At 44.9% G+C, this 21,965-nt stretch overlaps 2 protein-coding genes across 3 annotated transcripts in view; one reads left to right on the forward strand and one right to left on the reverse strand.

Moving 5' to 3' along the window:
• Positions 1-11,586, reverse strand: part of DAO (D-amino acid oxidase) — an 18,687-nt gene extending 7,101 nt beyond the window's left edge. For both annotated transcript variants that reach the window (XM_069081522.1, XM_069081523.1), the window contains exons 1-7: positions 11,399-11,586; positions 8,719-8,833; positions 5,791-5,867; positions 5,226-5,291; positions 4,017-4,071; positions 1,979-2,083; positions 993-1,075 (exon numbers count right to left, since the gene is read on the reverse strand). In XM_069081522.1, coding sequence (XP_068937623.1) covers positions 993-1,075; positions 1,979-2,083; positions 4,017-4,071; positions 5,226-5,291; positions 5,791-5,867; positions 8,719-8,833; positions 11,399-11,586 — 689 coding nt within the window. The remainder of the gene's footprint in view (positions 1-992; positions 1,076-1,978; positions 2,084-4,016; positions 4,072-5,225; positions 5,292-5,790; positions 5,868-8,718; positions 8,834-11,398) is intronic.
• The window catches only part of CORO1C (coronin 1C), a 544,511-nt gene that overhangs the window by 282,770 nt on the left and 239,776 nt on the right, over positions 1-21,965 (forward strand). The gene's annotated exons all lie outside the window — the stretch shown is intronic.

Genomic DNA, 21,965 nt, shown 5'->3' on the forward strand with positions numbered 1-21,965 from the left:
ACTATCATCTCCACCACCACCATCACCTCTATCACCACCATCACCATCACCATGACTATTATCTCTATCACCACCACCATCACCTCCATCACCACCATCACCACCACCATGACTATCATCTCCACTACCATCATCACCTCCATCACCATCATCATCATCACCATGACTATCATCTCCACCATCACCATTACCACCACAACTATTACCTTCACCATCAATACCATCATCACTACCAGCACCAGGACTATAACAAGCATAGTCACCACCAACACCAACATCACTATCACTACCATTGTGACTCTTACCATAACCATTAATACCATCATCACTCCCTGTACCATGACTCTATCACTTTTACCACCAACGCCACCATCATCACCTCCACCACCACCATCACTATCCACACCATCATCCCATCATTACCACGACTATCACTGACACCATCACCATTGATATCATCATAAAACCAAAAGAATGGATTTGCTCATTGTGCAATCTACCCCTGTTTCCAGAGTCTGGCAGCTGGACCTTTCTCACTGATTCTACTTGTCCCCAGAGGGCAGAATTAGGAGCAATGGATGGTAATTACAAAAAGGAAACTTTAAGCTTGATGTCAAGAAAAGATTTCCTAATGATGAGAGTTGTTCAAAAGTGGAATGGGCTGCCTGGAGAGAAGTGGGCTCCATGGTCCTCCACTGGAGGCCATCATGCAGAGGCTGGAGAGAAATGGTGGAAGGGATTTTTATTCATGTTCACATTAGACCAGATGATGTCCCTTTCCCATCTGACTGTATATGTGTGCGCACATACGCATGTGTGTATGTGTGCGTGTGCTTGTGTGTGTGTGTGCGTGTGCTTGTGTGTGTGTGTGTGTGTGTGTAGAAGCTGAACCAAGGTCCCCAACTTCTGAGGACAGTTCATGGTGTAGCCCTGTCACAAAAGGGCATGAAAGCCTCCCTTGCCCTACTCTCACCCCCAAGTTGGCACCTTACCCTGGGATGATATATGGGGCCTTGTGGATCCCAGCATCTGGATCATGAACAAGAATGAAGTGCTTTATCCAAGGGGCAAAAACCTGAATGTAATAGAAGGAAAAGATCTGTGGCTGACCATACCCCACCCACGTGCCACCACCACACTCCATTGTTGGACTTCAGGTGGGACTGCATCTTTATGCTGCCCTAGGCTCCCCCCCAGGGTCCCAGTTAATGGAGAAGCTCACTCTGGCTACATGCTCTGGAAGGCCCTGCTTCCCTGGCTTCCCTTGGGAGCAATCTCTCCCCAGCACTGACAGCAGGCAGAGGCTCATTCTAGGCCTCCCTAGACAGACAGCTGTGGCAGAGCCAGAAAAAGCCATTAGCGTGTCCTTGGCAAGGATGAAAAATTCCCAATCCTTCCCCACTCCACCTAGCAGGGCATGACTCCCCACTGGAGCCTTCACTATAATCCTACCTCCTATTTCTGTAGAGTTGTGAGATTTACAAGGGGCTTTCCTAAAGACAACTCAGAGAGATAAATAATTTTTTCAGAAAAGGAGACTGAGGTTCAAAGAAGTGACCTGACAGCTTGTAGATGTCAGAGCTCTCCACTCTACCAATCTGCCTTCCTCACAGATCACAGCTTGTCACAAAATATATGTATCTGTGTCTTAAGAAGAGGGATTTTCTGACCCTAAAACTATAGATATTCATTCTAAAAAAAGTCACCTTTGGATAGGCCCCTTCTTCCCATGAAATAGTGTGAACCATAGGTAGCTGCCCACCCCGCAGGCCCCCAGCCTTGGCTCAGTTTCCTGAGGACAGAACCCTGAGGTGCCAGCTGGCTTGAGCCAGCCTTCCAGCTTGTGGCCCTCTTTCCCAAGCCAGCCCTTTCTCTGAAAACCTTCAGCAGCCCCCAGAGGACCTTGATCCTCAGGCCGTAGTCAGGGATGTCTCTTCCACCACCACTGCCCCCCCTCCTCCATGGCTGCCAGACTCACCTTGAGGATCTGTCCCCGTCCAGGCTGCAGTAAGGGGTCAGCTTGCAGCTCCCCAGCCCACACCCCAGTGCAATTGATTATGACGTCTGCCCCTTCTTTGGCCACCTGGGGACAAGTAGCACGTGGGGAGGTGAGCAGAGGGCAGCTGAGCCCAGCCTCCTTTACCTGACCCAAGCCATCCCTCTCTGGGGATCCAAGAAAGCCCAGGGAGACCAGGAGCAGAGAAGGGGGCCCAGCCCAGGCCCTCCTCCCATGGCCTCCACCCCCACCCCCATCAAGGTTTGCCCCAGACTGGAAAAGGGGCATTCCTGGGGACTAGATCTGATGCTCCACCGTCTCTGGAAAAAAATGATTCTGAATTTATCAATTTAATATTGTGATTAATCAGTTGTTTTAGTGACACCAGTTGGCTGTAAGTTCTTTGGAGGCAAGGACTGTTTTCTTTATTTCCTCTGTGCCTGGCCCACAGGAGGGACTTAATAGATGCTTACTGGATTGAACCAAGCTGAACTAAGGTAAAGGAACCAGCACCTAACCCCGAGGTTCTGTGTGTTTAATAATAAACAAAATAATCCACAGGTGGGTAAGACCCTTAGCACTGGAGTCTCAGTTTCCTTATCTGTAAGATAATAATAATGAAATTATAATTAGAGAATCCATAGTGCTTTGAGGTTTGCAAAATACTTAACATATTGATCCTCTTGATTCCCTGTGAGGGAGGTGCTATTAATATCCCCACTTTACAAATAAGGAAACTGAGACTGAGAGGTGAAATAATTTGCCCAGGGTCACACAGCTAAGTACTTGTCTGAGGGAGGATTTGAACTCTGGTCTTCCTGACTCCAAGCTGGAACTCTTCCACTGTAACACCTGACAGCCATATCCATGGTGGGGACATCATGTCAGGGGACTCCTTGGACCCCAGGCTTGGGGGGATGCCCCAGAATCGCTGGTGCCCCGCACAGCAGAGGACTTTATAAACGTTGGATTGAGCTGGTGTTGGGTCACTGGCATTGGAGATGATGCGAAGACAGACCTGAGGGTCCCCCTCGTCTCGCTATAGCTTCTTTGCCCCATTTTGGGGGTGATTGGTTTCCTTACTTTCACTGAGTCTGGAGGCAGGCACACAGTGGGGTTTAAAACACCATCTCTGAGCACTCAGTGACTTCTCTACTCCTGTCACTTGAAACAAAGACAGGAGGAGATCCTTAAGAGGATGGGGCAGAGGGCAGGATCACAGCCAGAGACTCAGGAGGTGGTTTAGTCCAACCTACTCATTTCACAGCTGAGGAAACTGAGGCCCAGGAAGATTAACTGACTTGCCCACACAGGCAGTAACTAATAAAGGTTGGATTTGAACTCAGATCCTCAGACATAGAATCATTTCTATTCTCTATTACACCTCAATGGCCTCCAAAGTCACTTGGCCTTCAAACTTTAGTGCCCTCACCATAAAATGGAAATTAACAATATTAATAATAAAAGGTTATTGTGAGGCTTGGAAGAGACAACATTTAAAATCTTTGTGTAGACTTTAAAAGCCCAGTAGAATGGTATTTACTGGATTATTATCCAAAGTCACCTTGTGGTGATTGTTCAGTCATGTCCAACTCTCCATGACCCCATTTGAGATTTTCTTGGCAGAGATCCTAGACTGGTTTACCATTTCCTTCTCCAGCTCATTTTACAGATGAGGAAACTGAGGCAAACAGGGTTAAGTGACTTGCCCGGAGTCACACAGCTAGGAAGAGTCTCAGGCCAGATTTGAACTCAGGAAGATCATTCTTCCTGACTGCAGGCCCACTGAGCCACCTAACTGCCCCAAAGTCCCTCTGCCTCCCAGGAGCTCACAGGTCATAACGGAAAGTACTTAGAAGTCAGGAAAAAGGGTTACTGCCAACCAGAAGCTTCCCCCCCCCCTCCCCTGCCCACCTTGCAGGGTTCTGGGTGCCTGGGGAGGGGAGGCAGCTAGAATCAAAAAGAACGGCCCTGGCCTCCCTCCCACCTTTAGCCAATCCATTCTTTGCCTTTGATTTACCTCCTCAAAGGACTGGACTTTTCTCAGGAAGAACTTGACTCCCCGTTCAGTTAACCTGTAAGACAACAAGGTTTTAGCAGGAGAAGGTGGTCAGTCAGTCAGTCAGGCCACAACCCTGCCCAGTTCTCTTGTTCACAAGCTGTAAAGCTTCAAGACCATCCAGGCTAATGCTCTTGTTTTATAAATGGAGAGACTGAGGTGGACCCTTTAGACTATCAAGTCCAAGAAGTTCATTTTACAGATGGAATAGCTGAGGCTTGGGAAGGGGAAAATGCAAGTAACAAAGCCGAGATTTGAACCTGGGTCATCCGTCTCCAAAGTCAGAACTCTTGTCACTCTAACCCACTGACCCTCCCCAGTTCTCAGGCAGTATAAGGGGTCTCTGGCCTCCTGTCCTTCCAGCTGGTGCTAAGACCTGGCGAAAGGGTTCTTCATCTTTTGGGGGGTCATGGACTCCTTTGACAGTCTGAGGAAACCTCTTCTCAGAATCATATTTTTTAAATTTGTATAATGAAATGCATAGGACTGCCAGAGAAGACTACAGAAATAAAAGTTTTCAAAATATGAAAAAACAATTCACAGAGCCCAGGTTAAGAGCCCCTGGAGGCCAAGCTGTGGTGCGTGCCCCTGGGAAGACCGAGGCTGCAGAATCACTGGAGCTCAGGAGTTCTGGACTTGAGCCAGTCAGGCTTAATCAAACTCGAACCCAGATGTTCCTGCCTCCAAGCCAGGTTCTCCACCTCTCCATCACCCACTGCCTCTCTGTTGTATCTAAGGACACAGACACATGAAACAATCCCAATGCCCAAGGAACTTTGACTCCACTGGACATCTTAGAGAAAACCTCCCTAGACAGAGTCCCAGAATCTCCAAGGCTGAAGGGACCTCAGAGGCATCTAGCCCAACTCAGACTAGAACATGTCCACGAAGTGGCCAGCCTCGATTTGTCTGAAGCAGTCCAGGTCCAGTGAGGAGAGAGCGTCTTCTGGGGAGCCTGGATTGAGAAGGCTCTAATTGTGCCAACCTTAAATCTGTCTCCTTGTCGCATCTACCCCCTACTTCTATTTCTACCCTTTGGAAGCAGGCTAAGGCGGAACCATTCATGGGTCCTTTAAATGCAATCCTGTGTTATTGCTGGGACAATGGAGGTTGAATTCCACCCCCCCCCTCCCCCAGCCACACTCCTCATCGGGACAGGGCAGCACTCACCTCTGGGTAAGCCAGGGCAGGTAGCTCTTGCCCTCCAGGATCAATGCAGTGTTGAACCATCCATAACTAACACAAGAGGTGAGGAGGAAAGGAATGGAGTGGTTAAGAGGCCCAGAGATTAATACCAATTTTAAAATCATTCTACTATAATTTCTCCTTTCTGTGCAAATATGCTTGAAATACAAATAATTGCAAGCAGATAGTATAATTTTACTTTAAATTAAACATTTTCATGCTCCTATCTTTATTTTCTCTTCCTTTAGGATTAAGAAGAAATGCACTTCGCTCATTGACAAAGCTTGGTCCTAGGAGGTATTCTTAAATCCCCATCCTTTTGATGCTGCTAGAACCACCTCCCCAGGGGCTCTGAGCTCTCCCAAAGCAGGCTGGAGAGAGGCCTACCTATATGTGGGGGTGGACAGGGTTAGGCTTGGGAGCCCAAGGCTGCTCATGGCTCCACATGGGAAAGTACCGGCCAACAGTGCCTGCCATACATCAGTCTTGGGGGGAGTTCTGCTCTGCTTAAGGGAACCCCTTCCCTGCCCAATTGTCCCATCAGTCCTACCTGTAACCAGGAAACAGCTCAAGCTCTTGGGGCGTCAGTTTCCGAAAGCCCAGAACTGTGTCCTTCCAAGAGGGATCCTACAGAGGGAAAAATAATGGCCATATGGACTCCAAAGGGAGCTCTTAATTCAAACTCTTACTCCTTCAGAAACCCCCTCCATCAACCAACCAAAAAGCATATTGTATATGGACTCTTAGCATGCACCAGCCCTGCAATAGGAAGAAAAGGCAAACACAGTGCTTGCCCTTGAGAAGCTTACATTCTAGTGGGGGAGACCACATGATCACATCTAAATACATACACAATGAGTTCAAAATAGATACAAAGGAGTTTTGGAAGGGATGGCTGTCATCAAGATAGGCTTCATGAAGGAGGTTATACCTGAACTGAGTCCTGGAGGGAACCAGGGATTTCAAGACACAGAGATGAAGAGAAAACATTTCCAGGGATGGAGAGTGTACAGAGTAGAGAGTGGGTCAGGGTGTGATGATCATTTCAGGTCATTTGAACCCCAATAAGGACCAAAGCCTGAACTAATCAACCAGACATGCTTTGCTTTGCTCTAAAAATGTCCTTTCCTCTCTCAGCTCCCGACCAGGGGCATTCTTCCTGCTTGTAACCATGAAAGGACAGGACGCCTGGGACCAGACGCTGTCTTGTATAGCGGAACTTTTCCTATCTCAGTATCCCATGGACATTTGCTACACAGAGGAAAGAAACACAGAAATCCTGGGATTGTAATTTCAATGGACACTGTATCAGTCGTCTTATTGGATTTACAACTAAGAAACTTCCTTTCTCATGCTATGGTTAAACACATATGGAGATCATAAATTTGAGTGACACAGACATCTTGAGTTGGGATGGTTTTACAATGTATTTAAGACTTCTCATTCTTCAACCAGACAGTCAGAATTTTTCTGGCTCTGTGTATACATGTATCTGCTAGCTTCAAGGCAATAAACAGTATGAATGTATGGGGCGGCTAGGTGTCACAGTGAATAGAGCACTGGCCCTGGAGTCAGGAGGACCTGAGTCCAAATCTGGCCACAGATGCTTAAAGCATACTAGCTGTGTGACCTTGGGCAAGTCACTTAACTCCAACTGCCCTGCCTTCCCCCCCAAAAAAGAAAAGAAAAGGAAAGAAAATTAATATCACTTAGCCTATTTGTTTTTTTTTTTTTTACTTTTTTTGAGGGTACTTGGGTTTAAGTGACTTGCCCAAAGTCACACGGCTAGTAATTGTGTCAAGTGTCTGAGGCCGGATTTGAACTCAGATCCTCCTGACTCCAGGGCCAGTGCTCTATTCACTGTGCCATCTAGTTGCCCTCTATTTGCTTCTTTCAACCAAACTTTCAGGTCAACATTTGGAAACAAAGTTTCTAGGTATAAAGCAAAGTGTAAGAAGGTTGGAAGGGTAGGAAGGGGCCATACTATGAAGAGATCTGAATGTCAGAGAAAAGCAGTCATCAGGGTTCTACTTGAATTCTTCCAGCAACGAGAATCTCAATACCTGCTGAGGTAGCCCATCACCTGTAGAGACAGCTCCAGCGGACCGTCTAGAGGTCTAGCTGCCATTTCTATAATTATTTAAAGTTTGCAAAGTGCTTTTCATCAATTTATCTTGTTGGAACTTTACCACAACTTTGTGACTTTGGTGCTAGGGATATGATTGCCACCATTTTACAGATGAGGAAGTTGAGGCCAGCTCAGAGAGGTTAAGCAAGTGGCCCAAGGTCACACAAGCTAGGATGGATCTAGAGCTGGAAGGGACCCAAGGAACCATTTAGTCCACTTTATAGATGGGCAAATTTAAGCCCACCAAGGTTAAGTGACTTGGCCAAGGTCACACAGATAGAAAGTAAAAAAAACTGGGATTTGAATTCTAGTTTTGTGAATCAGTTTAGCCTTTTTTCCTCTCTACCACAGTAAATTTCAGGAGCAGATTTTGAACCCATATCTTTCTGACTCCAAGTCCAGTTCATACGTGTTTGTATTGTCCCTAAATCTGTGTCTTACTATGCCTTTTACCCACTGGCACTAATTCTACTTTCCAGAGCTATACTGAATATAAGCAATACTAGAATTGGGAAGATCTGAGTTCAAATCCTGAGTCAGACACTTACTAGCTGTGTGGCCCTGGACAAGTCACTCAACTTCTGTCTGCCTCAGTTTCCTCACTTGTAAAATGGGGAGAATAATCACACCTCTCTCCCAGGGTTGTTGTAAGGATAAAAAGAGATAATTATATAGCACTTAGCCCAGTGACTGATACATAGTAAGTGCTATATAAATATTAGCTATTATAAAGATAATATTCTTATTAAAGCCCTTTGTAGACCTTAAAGCTCTGTATAATTGCTAGCTATTATTGTTATCCATGCCCTTCTTTCTACTCACATAGCCACCACCCAGTACAGACCCTCATCACCTCTGGACTATATTATTTAATAGCAACTGCATCCAGAGTACATCACCCTCTATCCAGAGGTAAGCAGCTTGTTTTATCTTTGGTACTCTGGAATGGTGGTTGGTTCTTGCATTGATCAGAGGTCCTAAGTCCTTCAGAGCTGTCTATTTCCATATTGTTGCTATCGTGTAAATTGTTCTCCTGGTTCTGCTCACTTCACTTTGCATCAGTTCATAAGTCTTCCCAAGTTTCTTCTAAGCCATCCCCTTCAAAGTTTCTTACAGCATGATAGTATTCCATCACCTTCTTATGCACTAACTTGTTCGACCATTCCCCAGTTGATGGGCTTCCCTTTTAGTTTCTAATTCACTGATGTTTCCCATAAAGATTCCCTCCATCCCAGGACTGAGGTCAAACCAGGAGTGAGGAACTTGCTCATTTAGAGTTAGGATTAGAGTTGGAGGCATTTAGGGTCATCAAAGCCATAGGTTCCCCACTTCTGGGTCAAGCTGACTTACCGGTACAGCTTTGGAGAAGAGGTTGTAGCCTGAGATGAGGAAGAGACCCATTTTCTTGGCTTCTGGAGAATTGATGTAGCTCAGTAGGTAGTCAAAGGTCTTTTGGTTCCAAACCCTGAAGGACAGACACACACTTCAGACAAGGGGTGGGGAAACTCCTGGGAGTAGCTGCTGGCTCATCGTCATCATATTAGCCCAAGGAGGGGACCCTCAGTAGAATTGTGAGTTGGCTGGGGCTTGGTCTGAGAAGGGAGAGGGCTGGAGGAGACCTCATAAATCAGCTAAACACATTCAAGGGTCATTGGATTCTGGATCTGGAACTGGTAGGAACTTCAGAGGCCATCGAGTCCAACCCCTTCATTTTACAGATGAGGAAATGGAGGCCCGAGGAAATACTGAGGCCCAGATCTTGGAGCCAGAAGGGACCTTGGAGGCCATTGGGTCCAAACTACCATGGTCCTCTTGAAGACACTTGGCTCTATCAGGATCCCCCTGCTCCTGTGAGTGGTCTCTCTGACCAACACCTAGCATTTCCCTGCCTGTGATATCAGGAATGAAAAATGACTCATATGGGTCTGAGCAAGAATCTATTTCATCCTAACTGCAAAAAAAAAAAAATGATAACCTTTGGGCCTTTTCTAGTTGCCCTGTTGAAGGGGAAACAGAGGACCCCAGACACCCCCCATCCTGACTGATGTCAACCTTTTTAAAAAGTTTGGTTAAAGGAGACAAATAAATAGTGACATACAGTTATAGTGTTTATTCCCTTAAAACTAGCAGACGTGCCCAAGGAGCCAGCCTAAGGCTGACTCCTGAACAAAAAATTCAGAAAGCTTCAATACATTTTAGAACCATTCCAATTCAGGGTGGCTATGTCACACAAATTTATGATCTCCATAAATGTTTAATCATTGGTATGAGAAAGGAATTTTCTTAATTGAATAGATGGTAAATACAATAAAACAAGAGAGTTGACAAAATGTCGATTGAAATTATGATCCAGAATAAGATATACAGGCACTGTGTATAGAAATCCATCTTGCCCTACTAGAAAGTCAGAGGGGACATGGGGGAGGACAGAAGAGAGAGCAGATTGGGGGAAGGAGTATTCAGTAGGCTCGCTATTTTGGGGTGGGGGTAGGGAAAGATGGGGATAAAATTTGTAACTCAAAATCTTGTGGAAATGAATGTTGAAAACTACAAATAAACAAATTTAAAAAAAAAGAAATTATGATCCAGGATAACTGTGTCTTCTTTACCATTAACATTCCATAATATAGTATATGTCCAAAAAAATATTAAGATAAGAAAAAGTCCCATTACTCAAGTTAATGCTTCGAGTTAAGGGTCTCATCCTTAAGGGCCATAAAGTAAGCCTCATTTGGCTTTGTTGACATAAGAAGAGGTAATCTTTGGAGCTCACTCAGAGAGCAAAGACAAAGCAGGGTCCATTTGGAATTTATGATATCAAGGTGCTCTGGAGTTGCTGACTTTTTAAAACAAGGCCAAGCAGTCTGTTTGATTAATTCAGACTTTGGCCAAAAATATGATATTTAATGATTATCACTGGGAAGAACTTGAGGAAGTCACAGGGTTAGTGATCCAGAGATGGAAAGGCCCTTAGAGGCCTCATTTTACATTTGAGAAAACTGAGGCCCAAGGGAAGTTAGGTGACCTGCCAGGGGTCACACAGCTAGTAAGTAGATGAGGCAGGATTCAAACTCAAGTCTTCCTCAGCACTCTCTCCACTGGGCCATTAGCTATCTAATTTGAGTGGGTGGCCTCTCTGACTTTCACTGACACCCATCCCTGATGCCCATTGCTCCTGAGACCCCAGTGACTGTCACCCATCCCAGCTGAGGGCTTGGCAGAAAAGGCCTGTGTGAATCCACCCTTCATCAGCAGCTCAGACCCCTTTGGACTGGGATCTAAATCTCTATCCGCTCATAGCCTGTCTCCTTCCCTACCCCTCATGGCCTCATGTCATAGACAGGGCCCTCACAGATTAAGTGACTTGCCCAGGGTCACATAGCCAATATGTGTCAGAGGCAGGATTTGAACCTGGGGTTTCTTGTCTCTGAGGCCATCGCTCATGTGAGTTAAAATATGGCATAATAAAGGTCCATTCACATCTTGGAATCATGGAATCACAGACCTAAGCCTCGGAAGAAACCTCAAAAACTATTCACCCAGTTCCCTCCTTTTGTGGAGGGAGACCCTAAAGCCCAGGGACGGTAAGTGATTTGCCCAAGGTCCCAGAGAGGCAGCATCAGAGGCTGGAAGGTGTCTCAGAGACAGTCTAGCCCAATTTCCTCATTTTACAGAAAGAAAAACTGAGGCCTACAGAGGTAAGTGACTTCCCCAAGACCACATAGATAGTAAATATGAGAGGCAGGATTTGAACCCAGGTCCTCTGTCTCCAGAACTAGTGTTTTTCCCCTGCCTCTGAACAGTTTAATTCTTTTTATAAAAAAACTTCTCCAAGTCCCCACATTGCCAGGAAAGGCCAACACAATGATTCCCATGGGGTCAGTAGAAATGGATGTTGCTATTATTACTGTGGCATCAGTCAGATGAGATTTCTCACCAGTGCATTGGAATGCTCAGTGACCAAGGGTCAGATTGACCTGGCCAGTGCTGCCAGCCCCACCCCCACCCCACCCCAGGGTTCCGGACTCACCTCTCCTGGGGATGTTCCAAGAGGGGGGGCTGCCATAAGCCTGCAGCCCCATCACTTGTGGTAAGGGGAGTTAAGCGGTCAGCATACACCTCGATGGACAGAGGCTGCAGTGTGCGGTGGTAATGCTCGTGGATGCACAGAGCAGTGGAGAGTCCAATCACTCCTGCCCCAATCACGACCACCCGCATGGCGGAGGCTATAGGGAGCAGAGAGAAGAGGGACACATTGAGAACTGACTACTTTCTAGCAGAAAAGAGCAGATGACGAGGCCTTGGTTTCCTTCTGCAGACACTGAGGGGCTTTGACAAATGGCACTCCCCACTCTAAGACACATCTCTCACACTTCCTAGCTGTGTGACATGGGACAAATCACTTCCCCTCTCTGAGACTCAGTTTCCTCATCTGTAAAATGAGGGCGTTGGACTCTACAGACCTTTCCATGATGACAGGTCTCATAACATCCCTGGGCCTCAGTTTCCTCCTCTTTAAAATGTTGGGTTTTGGGGCGGCCAGGCAGCACAGTGAGTAAGAGCACCGGCACCAATGTCAGGATAACCTGGAATCGAATCCGGGCTCAGACACTTAGCACCCACCCAGAAACACTTGGCCGTGTAACCTTGAGCAAGTTACTTAACCCCAATTGCTTTAAAAAAAAATGTTGGGTTTGGCCAAATGGCCTATTATGTCACATCTCTAGGTCCATCACCCCAGATCACCTCTGTGGATTTATCCAATTTATCCTGCATATAACCTGTAAAAATATGGTAGTTTGCATGTTATCTTCCCAATTAGACTGTGAGCTCCTTGAGATCAGGGACTGTCTTTTCCTTTCTTTGTATCTCCAGAGCTTGGCACAATGCCTGACACATAGTAATAAATGTTTGTTGACTGACTAGCTGACCTAGTCTGGCCAACCAAAATGTTGTTACCTTCTGGGTGCCACGAAGTAGGAAGGTCATGGATGAGTAGTATCATTGTATGGAAGAGGGAAGTCTTTAAGGTAAAGGGTCTTGAGATCGTGCCATAGGAACATGGGTTGATGCCAAAGAGGGACTAAGCTTGTTTTGTTTGGCCCCAGGACAGTAAGCAAAGGACAGTGAATGGAAGATGCAAAATGGAGGGGTCCCAAAGTGGAATGGGCTGCTTGGGGAGGTAGAGGGGGTCATCAATGGGGGTCTTCAGGAAAAGGCTGGGTGAGCATCTGTTAGGTATGTTATAGCAGGAATCCTTGTTCAGGTATGGATTGGACCAGATGGCCATGAGGTAGCCTTCCATCCATTAGTCAATCGATCAACAAGCATTCATTCTTAGCTCTGTGAAACTGGTAACTATCTGCCCTTTTCTGAAAAATCTTCATATATGGAAAGACCATTTCCCATGTCTCTGAGCTTCCCCACCTTTAGATAAAATAAAGGGAGTTTAACTGAAACTATACTATTCTCTAACCCAGGTAACCCCAACCATGGTCCTGGTCTACTGGTAAATATTCAAGTATGACTGAGTTAATTACAAAACTGACCACGTCTACTGGGCCAGATCATAGTCTCCTGGATCTAGAACTGGAGAGACCCCAGAGGCCATCAAGCCCAACTACCTCATTATTTTACAGAAGAGTAAACTCAGGCACTGAGAGTTTAAGTGACTTGCCCAAGGGCACACAACCAGTAAGTGTCAGAAATTCCATTCTAGGTGTAGAGTTGGAAAGGACTTTTGAGGCTTAACCCTTCATTTTACAGATGAGGAAACTGAGGCCCAGAGAGTTTAACTTGTCCAAGGTTACACAATGGTAAGTGGAAGAAACACGGGCTCAAGAGCTAAGTGTTAGGAGTGCAGACCCACAGAGTTCCTTGCTGGTCAACATCTGACCCCTTTCCTCTACTCACAGATCCATCATCTTAAATGAGACTCTAATCACGTCTCAGCTCCCTGCCTGAAGTCTCTGTTCATCCTCTTACAAATCTGACTGTCTCACCCCTCTTATAAAAACCTCCAGTGGTCTCCTGACAGCTCTCAAGTCAATATAAACTTCTTCATTTAATTTTTGAATTCCTGAGTTCATATCTGGCCTCAGTCACTTACTAGCTGTGTGACCCTGAGCAAATCACTTCACCCTGTTTACCTCAGGAGAAGGAAATGGCGAATCAAGAACTCCATTTAAATTTTGAGGAGATTTCTGGATTTGCAGAGAGTGACAGGCTCCTAGCTTGATTGGTAGATGCTTATTTTTATTATGCATTGTGTTCTTGATATAAGTACTATTTTTTCAAAATCAGTTCTATGTTGAGTTAAAATAAGCTGTGTACATCCTGCGAGCATGTGTCTGCTTCCATGGAAAGCCAAGTCCATGGTGCCACAGTCACCTGACCAGCACTCACTGAATCATAGGAAGTCCCACAGACTTGCTATCAGGCTGGGCTTTCCTTGGGACCGCTGGGAGATCTGAACCGGCTGATTGGCTGGATCCACGTGTAACAGAGGACTGGCCAATAAGCGCGGCCCTCCCCTCGGACAGACTCATCCATGGATAGCTGCATGAGACCAGAACCATGATCCCCATTGCACAGGCTCCCCAGGACCAGGCTTATTGGACAGTCCTTCTCGCACACAAATACACGCACCCCGTGACGATGAATCAGCCCAGCCCTATAGACAGAGGCGGAGCGGAAGCATGGAAGGCTGCTGACGGGCCACCCTAGAAAGATGTTTTGGAATGTTTCTATCCAGTGGGACAAATTCCGAGGGAATGGTGCTGTCAGCACCACCTGGTGGTGAAAGCAAGACTAGCGTCTCTACATCACTCAGAATGCTCTACATAGATGATCTTCATAGGACACTAGGACCTCCTCAGTCAGAACAGCTCCTCCACTGGTGCAAATCACTACCCAACACGCCTATTGTTCAGTCATTTTTTTGGTTATGTCTAACTTCATGACCCCTTGTTCTTGGCAGAGATACTGGAGCGGTTCGAAAGAAGCAAAGATGCCATGTCTTCCAGAACAAAGGGCAAATAGCAGAGCGATTGGACTGGTTGGCCATTTCCTTCTCCAGCTCATTTTACAGATGAGGAAACTGAAGCAAACAGGGTTAAGTGACTTGCCCAGGGTCACACACCCAGTAAATATCTGAGGTTGGATTTGAACTCATCTTCCTGAGTCTTCCTGACTCCTGGCCCAGTGCTCTATGCATTATGGTGCCACTAGCTGCCCAAATGAGATAATAATTGTGTACTATGTACCAGGTGTAACCACGCGGACTCATCCATGGGGTTTTCTTAGCAAAGGTACTTGGGTGTTTGCCATTTCCTTCTCCAGTTCATTTTATACATAGAAACTGAGGGGGGCGGCTAGGTGGCCCAGTGAGTAAAGCGCCAGCCCCGGAGTCAGGAGGACCAGAGTTCGGTTCCGGCCTCAGACATTTAACACACACAAAAAAACTAGCCGTGTAACCTTGGGCAAGTTACTTAACCCCAATTGCCCTCTAAAAGGAAAGGAAGGAAGGAAAGGAAGGAAGGAAAGAGAGAGAGAGAGAAAAGAAACTGAGGCAAGTAGGGGTTAAGTGACTTGTCCAGGGTCACACAGCTAGTATCTGAGTTTGGTTTTGAACTCATTTATTTCTTTCTAACTCCAGGTCCAGTGCTCTATTCACCTGCCCATCCTGTATTCTTCTTGTCCTGATTGGTTCTGTGATAAAATATGAATTCCATTTAAAGTTATTTACAATTTGGCTCCAAACTATTTTTCTAAATTAAGCAAATGTTACTCCCCATATGACCTACTTAGGGTCACCTGGACATCTCACTGTGCTGGAGCCAGCTCTAACTGGTTCCTAAGATCTGATAGTTAAATTTTCAGTGAGAGCATTTATACCTCTGAAATTGGCAAATATAACAATTCAGTGCTTGATTTTATATTTTGTTGATTGTGTAGATTTAGGAAAACGATGGAAACAATGTTACTGGGACAGATTAAATCTGGAAAGTATATCAAGTGCACATTTCCCCCCCTAGAGCCAGTTGTTAAATATTTACCAGCACACTCCAGCCTGTGCATCTTTTGTACAGTTCTCTCTACCTCAGTGCTCTCCTTCTTCGTCACCATCTTGTAACATGGCCAGCTTCCATCAAGGCTCAGCTGAAGTTTCCTACATAAGGTCTTCTCCCTACACTCCAGTCCCTCGAAATTACTTTGTATTAGCACTGCATAGATCTTGTACATACTTAACTGTACACATGTTATTGACTCTCCTACCCCCACTTCCACGGCATGTGAGCACCTTGAGGTATTTCATTTTTCCTCTTGAATATCCAGCACCCAGAACAATGCCTGCCACACAGTAGGCCGTCAATGAATGTTTATCTACTTAGGTGGCCATTCCCCATGCCCTTGGCTGAATCGCAGGCCATCAGGGCTAGACAGAGGGTGCCCTCTATTGAGTAGAATCATGGGTTTATCCTATCCAGATTTGTCCTGGGGGCTCCGTTTGCCCCAATAGGGGGGAAATCCCCCAACAGCTGTCACTGACCATAAACAACACCATGGGACGACCCAATTCAGCTTTCCCTCCTCTGCTCTCCAAACTCTCCTCCCACAGTCTCCCCCTGCTCCTGGCAGCTTGGCTCGAAGAGCCCTGAATGGGGTTTCTGTTCCAGCACATTCTTTAAAAAGGTCTTTTTACCACCCGGTGGGGAGGGAGGGGGGGCTTGATAAAGGCTCTGGCCCACAAAAATTGGACACTGGACAGGCTTCCTCAGCCAAGTCTCCAGCAGAAACAAGAAATACAGGAGACTTCATCATGGGACTTCTCCGGTGAACTGTGGGCATGGGTGGTACAGCTCCCTGCACACCGGAACTCCCCTCCCCCCAGCCCCAGCCAACCCTCTACTTCAAAGGAGCACACAGGAAACATTGACAAAGACAGAGGGAGTCAGTCAGTCAGTCAGTCAACAAACACTTATTAATCCCTTACTACATGCCAGGAGTTGTACCGAGTGCTGGGAATCTGAAGAGAGGAAAAAAAAGTTCATGATGAACTCTGAATGCAGATTGAAGCAGGCTTTGAAAAAAAACCTCCCTTTTTATTATTTTATTTTTTCTGTGTTTTCTTTTGCAGCATGGCTAATATGGAAACATATTTCACTTGTATAATAGATATCAAATTGTGTGCCTTCCTGAGGAGGGGGAGGGATGGGAGGACTGGGGGAAGAGAGAATTTGGGACTCAAATTTTTTAAAAAATGATTTACAGACATTTTTACATGTAATTGGGAAATATTTAATGAAATAAATATAATTTTTGAAAAAGAAAAGTCAATCAATAAACATTCATTAAATGACTACTAAATACCAAGCTTTGTGCTAAGCTCTGGGAATATAAAAGGCAAAATATAGTCCCTGCCCCCAAGAAACATACATTCTAAGGGACTGGGGGTGGGAGACAATGTGTAAATGACTAGTTATATACAAGATACCTACAGAGTAGGTGGAAGTAGAGCCAGCTAGCTGGTGCCCTAGATAAAATGGCAGGCTGTGGGTCATCTTCCTGAGTTCAAATTCAGCCTCAAGTACTTACTAACTGTGTGACCCTGGGCAAGACACTGAGGCAAGTTTGCCTGAGTTTCCTCACCTGTAAAATGACCTGAAGAAGGAAATGGCAAACCACTTCATTATTTCTACTTAGAAATCTCTAAATGTCACAGAGTCAGACACGACTGGAAAACGGTTCGACAACTAGGTCAAAACGAGGGTAATCTGAAAGGGAAGGTTGAGAGCAGAGTCAGAACACTAGTTCATCGAGTTCTTAGGTAAGCTTTGTCACTAAGAGACTGAGTAGCTTTTATGACTCATTGCCCTCTCTCCCCATGTCCACATGTAAGGAAGTGGTGGATCAGGGGAATTCCCAGGTCAACCTGATGAGTTTTCAGCCAATAAGAGACAAGTACCTTGAGGGCAGACACTTTTATTTTTGCCATAAGTCTCCCCCTCCCATATGGCACACAGCTGGTGTTTAATAAATGCTGGTTCATTCATTTATTCATTGCAGGGTTTGAAACTTCAGTTGGGGAGTGATTTTCCCCATAGAAAGCAAAGCATTGGCTCTTAGGTCCATTTATGCCTTATGTATTTACAAATGACTGAGTCACAGGCAGGATAAATGAATTGAGAGGCTGTATGGTATGGTGAATATCAGAGAGATCCCAAATCCTGCCTCAGAAATTAGCTTTTTCTTTTTTTTCTTCCTCCCCCCCCATTTTATTTATAAAGTCCAGAATAAAATTTGTAAAAAAAAAAAAAACTTATTGGCTGTATGATGCTAGGCAAATGCTTAACTTCTGGGTGCCTTGGTTCCCTCACCTGCAAAATGAGGAGCTTGGACTACCTGGTCTAGAAGGGTTTTCCATGTCTAGATCTCTGATCCTATGACACTTGGCTGGTGGGCTGCTGGGGGTTAGAGACACCCTTTGTTCTAAATCTACCCAAAGGGATCAGTTGCTAAGATGCCCTTTTATTTTTTCACTCTTTGGGAGAAGGATCAGAGAGCATCAGAGGTAAGAGGAGAGTCAGAGCCCCAGTCTTCAAGCACCACTTGTTGGGTCTGTTATGGTGGGGATTCCTTCAGGCAGAGGTTGGACGGGAGGGCCAATGAAGTCCCTTTATAGAACACCTAATGTTTATGTTTAACTTCATGGTACTTTACATACATTATTTCTTTTGAACATCACAACAACCTGTGATGATATCAGAAGTATTATAATCCCTATTTTACAGATGAGGAAACTGAGGCCTGGGACCCACAGTTTTCCAGTTGTTCACCTGTTACCCAAATCCCACCTGTGTCTCCAAGAAGCTGTAGCATGCACAGCAGCCACACCCCAGTAACCCTGTCACAGCAGATGGACTAAACCAGGGGTAGGGAACCTGTGGCCTCGAGACCACATGTGGCCCTCTAGGTCCTCAAGTGCAGCTTTGACTGAATTCAACCTTCACAGAACAACTCCTTTTATTAAGAGGCTAAGCCACTAAACGAACAGGCTTCAAACCCACCAGCAAGTTAGTTAAGCATGTGAAGATGACTCCTGACCAAATGGGCAGATAAGAATAATTCGTTCCGATGGCTGTGAAGGTGGCCGAAGAAGATACCATGAAGTGCTTAGAGCTTGGTCAAACAACAAAGACACCCAGGTCCTGCACTGCATCCTGGGCCACCACCACTCATTTTGACTGCTGTCTTGCCACTGGACACTGATTATTCTGGAAGACAGAGTGAGGCTGACCACAGCCAAACTGCCTCACTGAAATCCATTTCACCCTCAAGTCAAGACATTACCGGGACATCATTGGTCTTCTTTGAAAACCAAGGTTGAGTGCCAACAACAAATGTCTGAAGTAGGATCTGAATCCAGTATGTTCTACCCCCTGGACCACACTGCCTCCTTCTGTGGCTCTCTGAGTCTAAGGTCTCTTCCGGCTTAAACCTTCTCAGGTTCTAGGAGCCAACGTTCTATGAAAGATGGCCTTCTGCTTTTTGGCATCTTTCTGATGCTTTTTCCTCCAGTCTTTGGTGGTCAGATGAGGTCTGCTGACTCCACAAAGCCAACAGGGCATGTCCTGGGGCATTTGGCTCCGGCCACTGAGGCTCTCTCCCCAACAAGACAAGTGGAAAAAAGGAAAAAAAAAAACAATTTCTTCTGCATTTCTGGATGTCCTGGTATCTAGTCATGGTTTTACCTGACTTATAAACTAAGTAGGTTACTTCCAACAAACTGAGGCACTACTCCAGGCCTCATTTTTCCCATTTCCCAGGGCTTACTTAGCACAGTGCCTGGTACATAATAGATGATGAATGAATGAATGAATTTCACAGTCATTGGATGTCAGAGCTAGAAGGGGACCTTAGTGACCATCTGGTCTGATCTTTTTACAGAGGTAGAAATCAAATCTTAGAGAGGGGAAGTGACTTACCCCAGGTCACACTAAAAAGGCAGATGTCCACAATTATGAACAAGTTTCAAATTGTCCCTGGTTGTCCCCAGATCACTTCTCTACCCAGAATCTCCCTCTCCCTGTTCATAGGCAACACAATTTCTCTGACCTTCAGTTTCCCCATCTTTAAAATGGGGATACTAGCACATGCCTCACTGGGTTGTTGTGAGGATTAAGTGAAGTAAAGAATGAAAATTATTTTACTTTTTAGCAACTGGGATTGTCATCCCAGATGAGGTGCCACCTGGCTTAGGCCTCAAAGGAAGAGAGGAATTCTGGGAGCCAGAATTGAGGAAGGGGATGCATTTCAGGCCAGGAAATGGCCTCTGCAAATGCCTTAAGACAGACCAGGGAACCGTGACTTCAGAGAATAAGAAGGAGGCCAATCCGGCTGGAAGATGGAATGTGTAAGGAGGAAAAATGTGCAGGAAGGATGCAGAGGGAGACCAGAGTCAGATTATAAAGCACTTGCTTTCATGGTACAGCAGCAGAGTCCTGACACTGCAGGAGGAAAAACTTGGTTCAAATCTCAAACCAGCCAACTTGGACAAGTAACGAAAACCTCCCCAAGGCCTGAGTTTTCTCTTCTCCAAAATGAGACAAGTCTGAAGGGCCTCTGAGATTCCTTTCAGACAAGCTCTCTGACGCCATGGCAGTTTATAGCTTACCCTGGAGGTAATAGAAAGCCATTGAAGACTTTTGAGCATGGGATGTGTAATAAAGAGGGTGGCAGAATGGAGGAGGGAGGTGTAGGACCTTAAATAAATCAACCAAGTATTTTTAAAATACTTCTGTGGAATAATTTACTTGTCAGATCTATGGCTAAGGGAAGAATTGATGACCAAACAAGAGGTAGAGAGCATTACAGGATGTAAAGTGGATAATTTTGATAACATTAAATTAAAAAGATTTTGCACAAAAGCAATGCAACTGAGATCGAAAGGAAAGCAGGAAACTAGAAGGAGTTTTTTACAGTAATTTCTCTGATAAAGGCCTCATATCTCAAACACATAGAGAATGAGTAAATTTATAAGAATACAAGTCTTTCCCCAATTAATAAATGGTTAAAGGATATGAATAGGCAGATTTCACTTTCTTTTTTTTTTGTTGCTGTTTTGTTTTGTTTTTGCTTTTTTTGGAGGACAATTGGGGTTAAATGACTTGCCCAAAGTCACACGGCCGGATCTGAACTCAGGTCCTCCTGACTCCAGGGCTGGTGCTCTACTCACTGCTCCACCTGGCCTCCCCGATTCATGGCATTTGAACAGGTAGTTTTCAGAAGAAATCAAAGCTACTAATAGTCATATAAAAATGCTCTAAATCACTATTGATTAGAGAAATACAAATTAAAGCAACTACGAAGTACCACCTCATACCCATCAGATTAGTTAATATTGTAGAAAAGAAAAATTACAAATGTTGGAGGGGATGTGGGAAAACTGGGACACTAATGCATTTTTGGTGGAGTTGTGAACTGATCCAACCATTCTGGAGAGCAATTTGGAACTGTGGTCAAAGGGTTATAAGACTGTGTATACCCTTTGACCCAACCATACCACTGCTAGGTCTGTATCCCAAAGAGATTTTTTTTTAAGGGAAAAGGACCTATATGTACAAAAATATATATTTTTGTGGTGGCAAAGAATTGGAAATTGAGGAGATGTCCATCAATTGGGGAATGGCTGAACAAGTTGCGATATATGATTGTAATGGAATACTACTGAGCTATAAGAAATAATGAACAAGATGCTTTAAGACAATTCCAAAGGATTCATGATGAAAAATGCTCTCCACTTTCAGAGACAGAACTGATGGAATCCGAAGGCAGATCAAAGCATACTTTTCTTTGTTTATTTTTCTTGGGCCTTTTTTTGGTCTGTGTTTTCTTTTACACCATGACTAATATGGAAATTTTTTGCATGACTCTACATGTATAATCTAAATCAAATTGCTGCCTTCTCAAAGAGGGAGGAGGGAAGGGAGAAAGGGAAAGAACTTGAAATTCAATTTTTTTTAAATGAATGCTAAAAAATTTTAGATGTAATTAGAAAAAAAAGTTTAAGTGTTAAAAAAATATATATTCCTGATACTACTATGCTATAGGAAATGATAAGCAGGGTGGTTTCTAAAAAAAACCTGGGAAGATTTATATGAACTGATGTAAAGTGAGCAGAACCAGGAAAACATTGTATACAGTAGCAGCAACATTGTGTTATGATCAGCTGTGAATGACTTGGCTATTCTCAGCAATGCAATAATCCAAGATAATGCCGAAGGACCCATAATGAAAAATGCTATCCAACCCCAGAGGAAGAACTAATAAGATCGGAGTACAGATTGAAATTTTTTTTCACTTTTTCTTGGCTCTTTTTGTGTGTTTTCTTTTATAACATAGCTAATAAATAAATATGTTTTGCATGACTTCACATGCATTTTGTTGTTGACCAATTCTTTGTGACCCCGTGGACTTTAGCACAGTCCATGTGCTATACTCTCATGAGATTTTCTGGGCAAATTTTACTAGAGTGGTTTGCCATTTAAGGTAAACAGAGGTTAAGTGACTTGTCCAGGGTCACACAGCTAGTAAGT

The sequence above is a fragment of the Petaurus breviceps genome, unplaced genomic scaffold (assembly GCF_028583685.1).
Source record: "Petaurus breviceps papuanus isolate PSGF00001 unplaced genomic scaffold, PetGlider_PUasm1.0 99, whole genome shotgun sequence".
NCBI classification, from domain to species: Eukaryota; Metazoa; Chordata; class Mammalia; order Diprotodontia; family Petauridae; genus Petaurus; species Petaurus breviceps.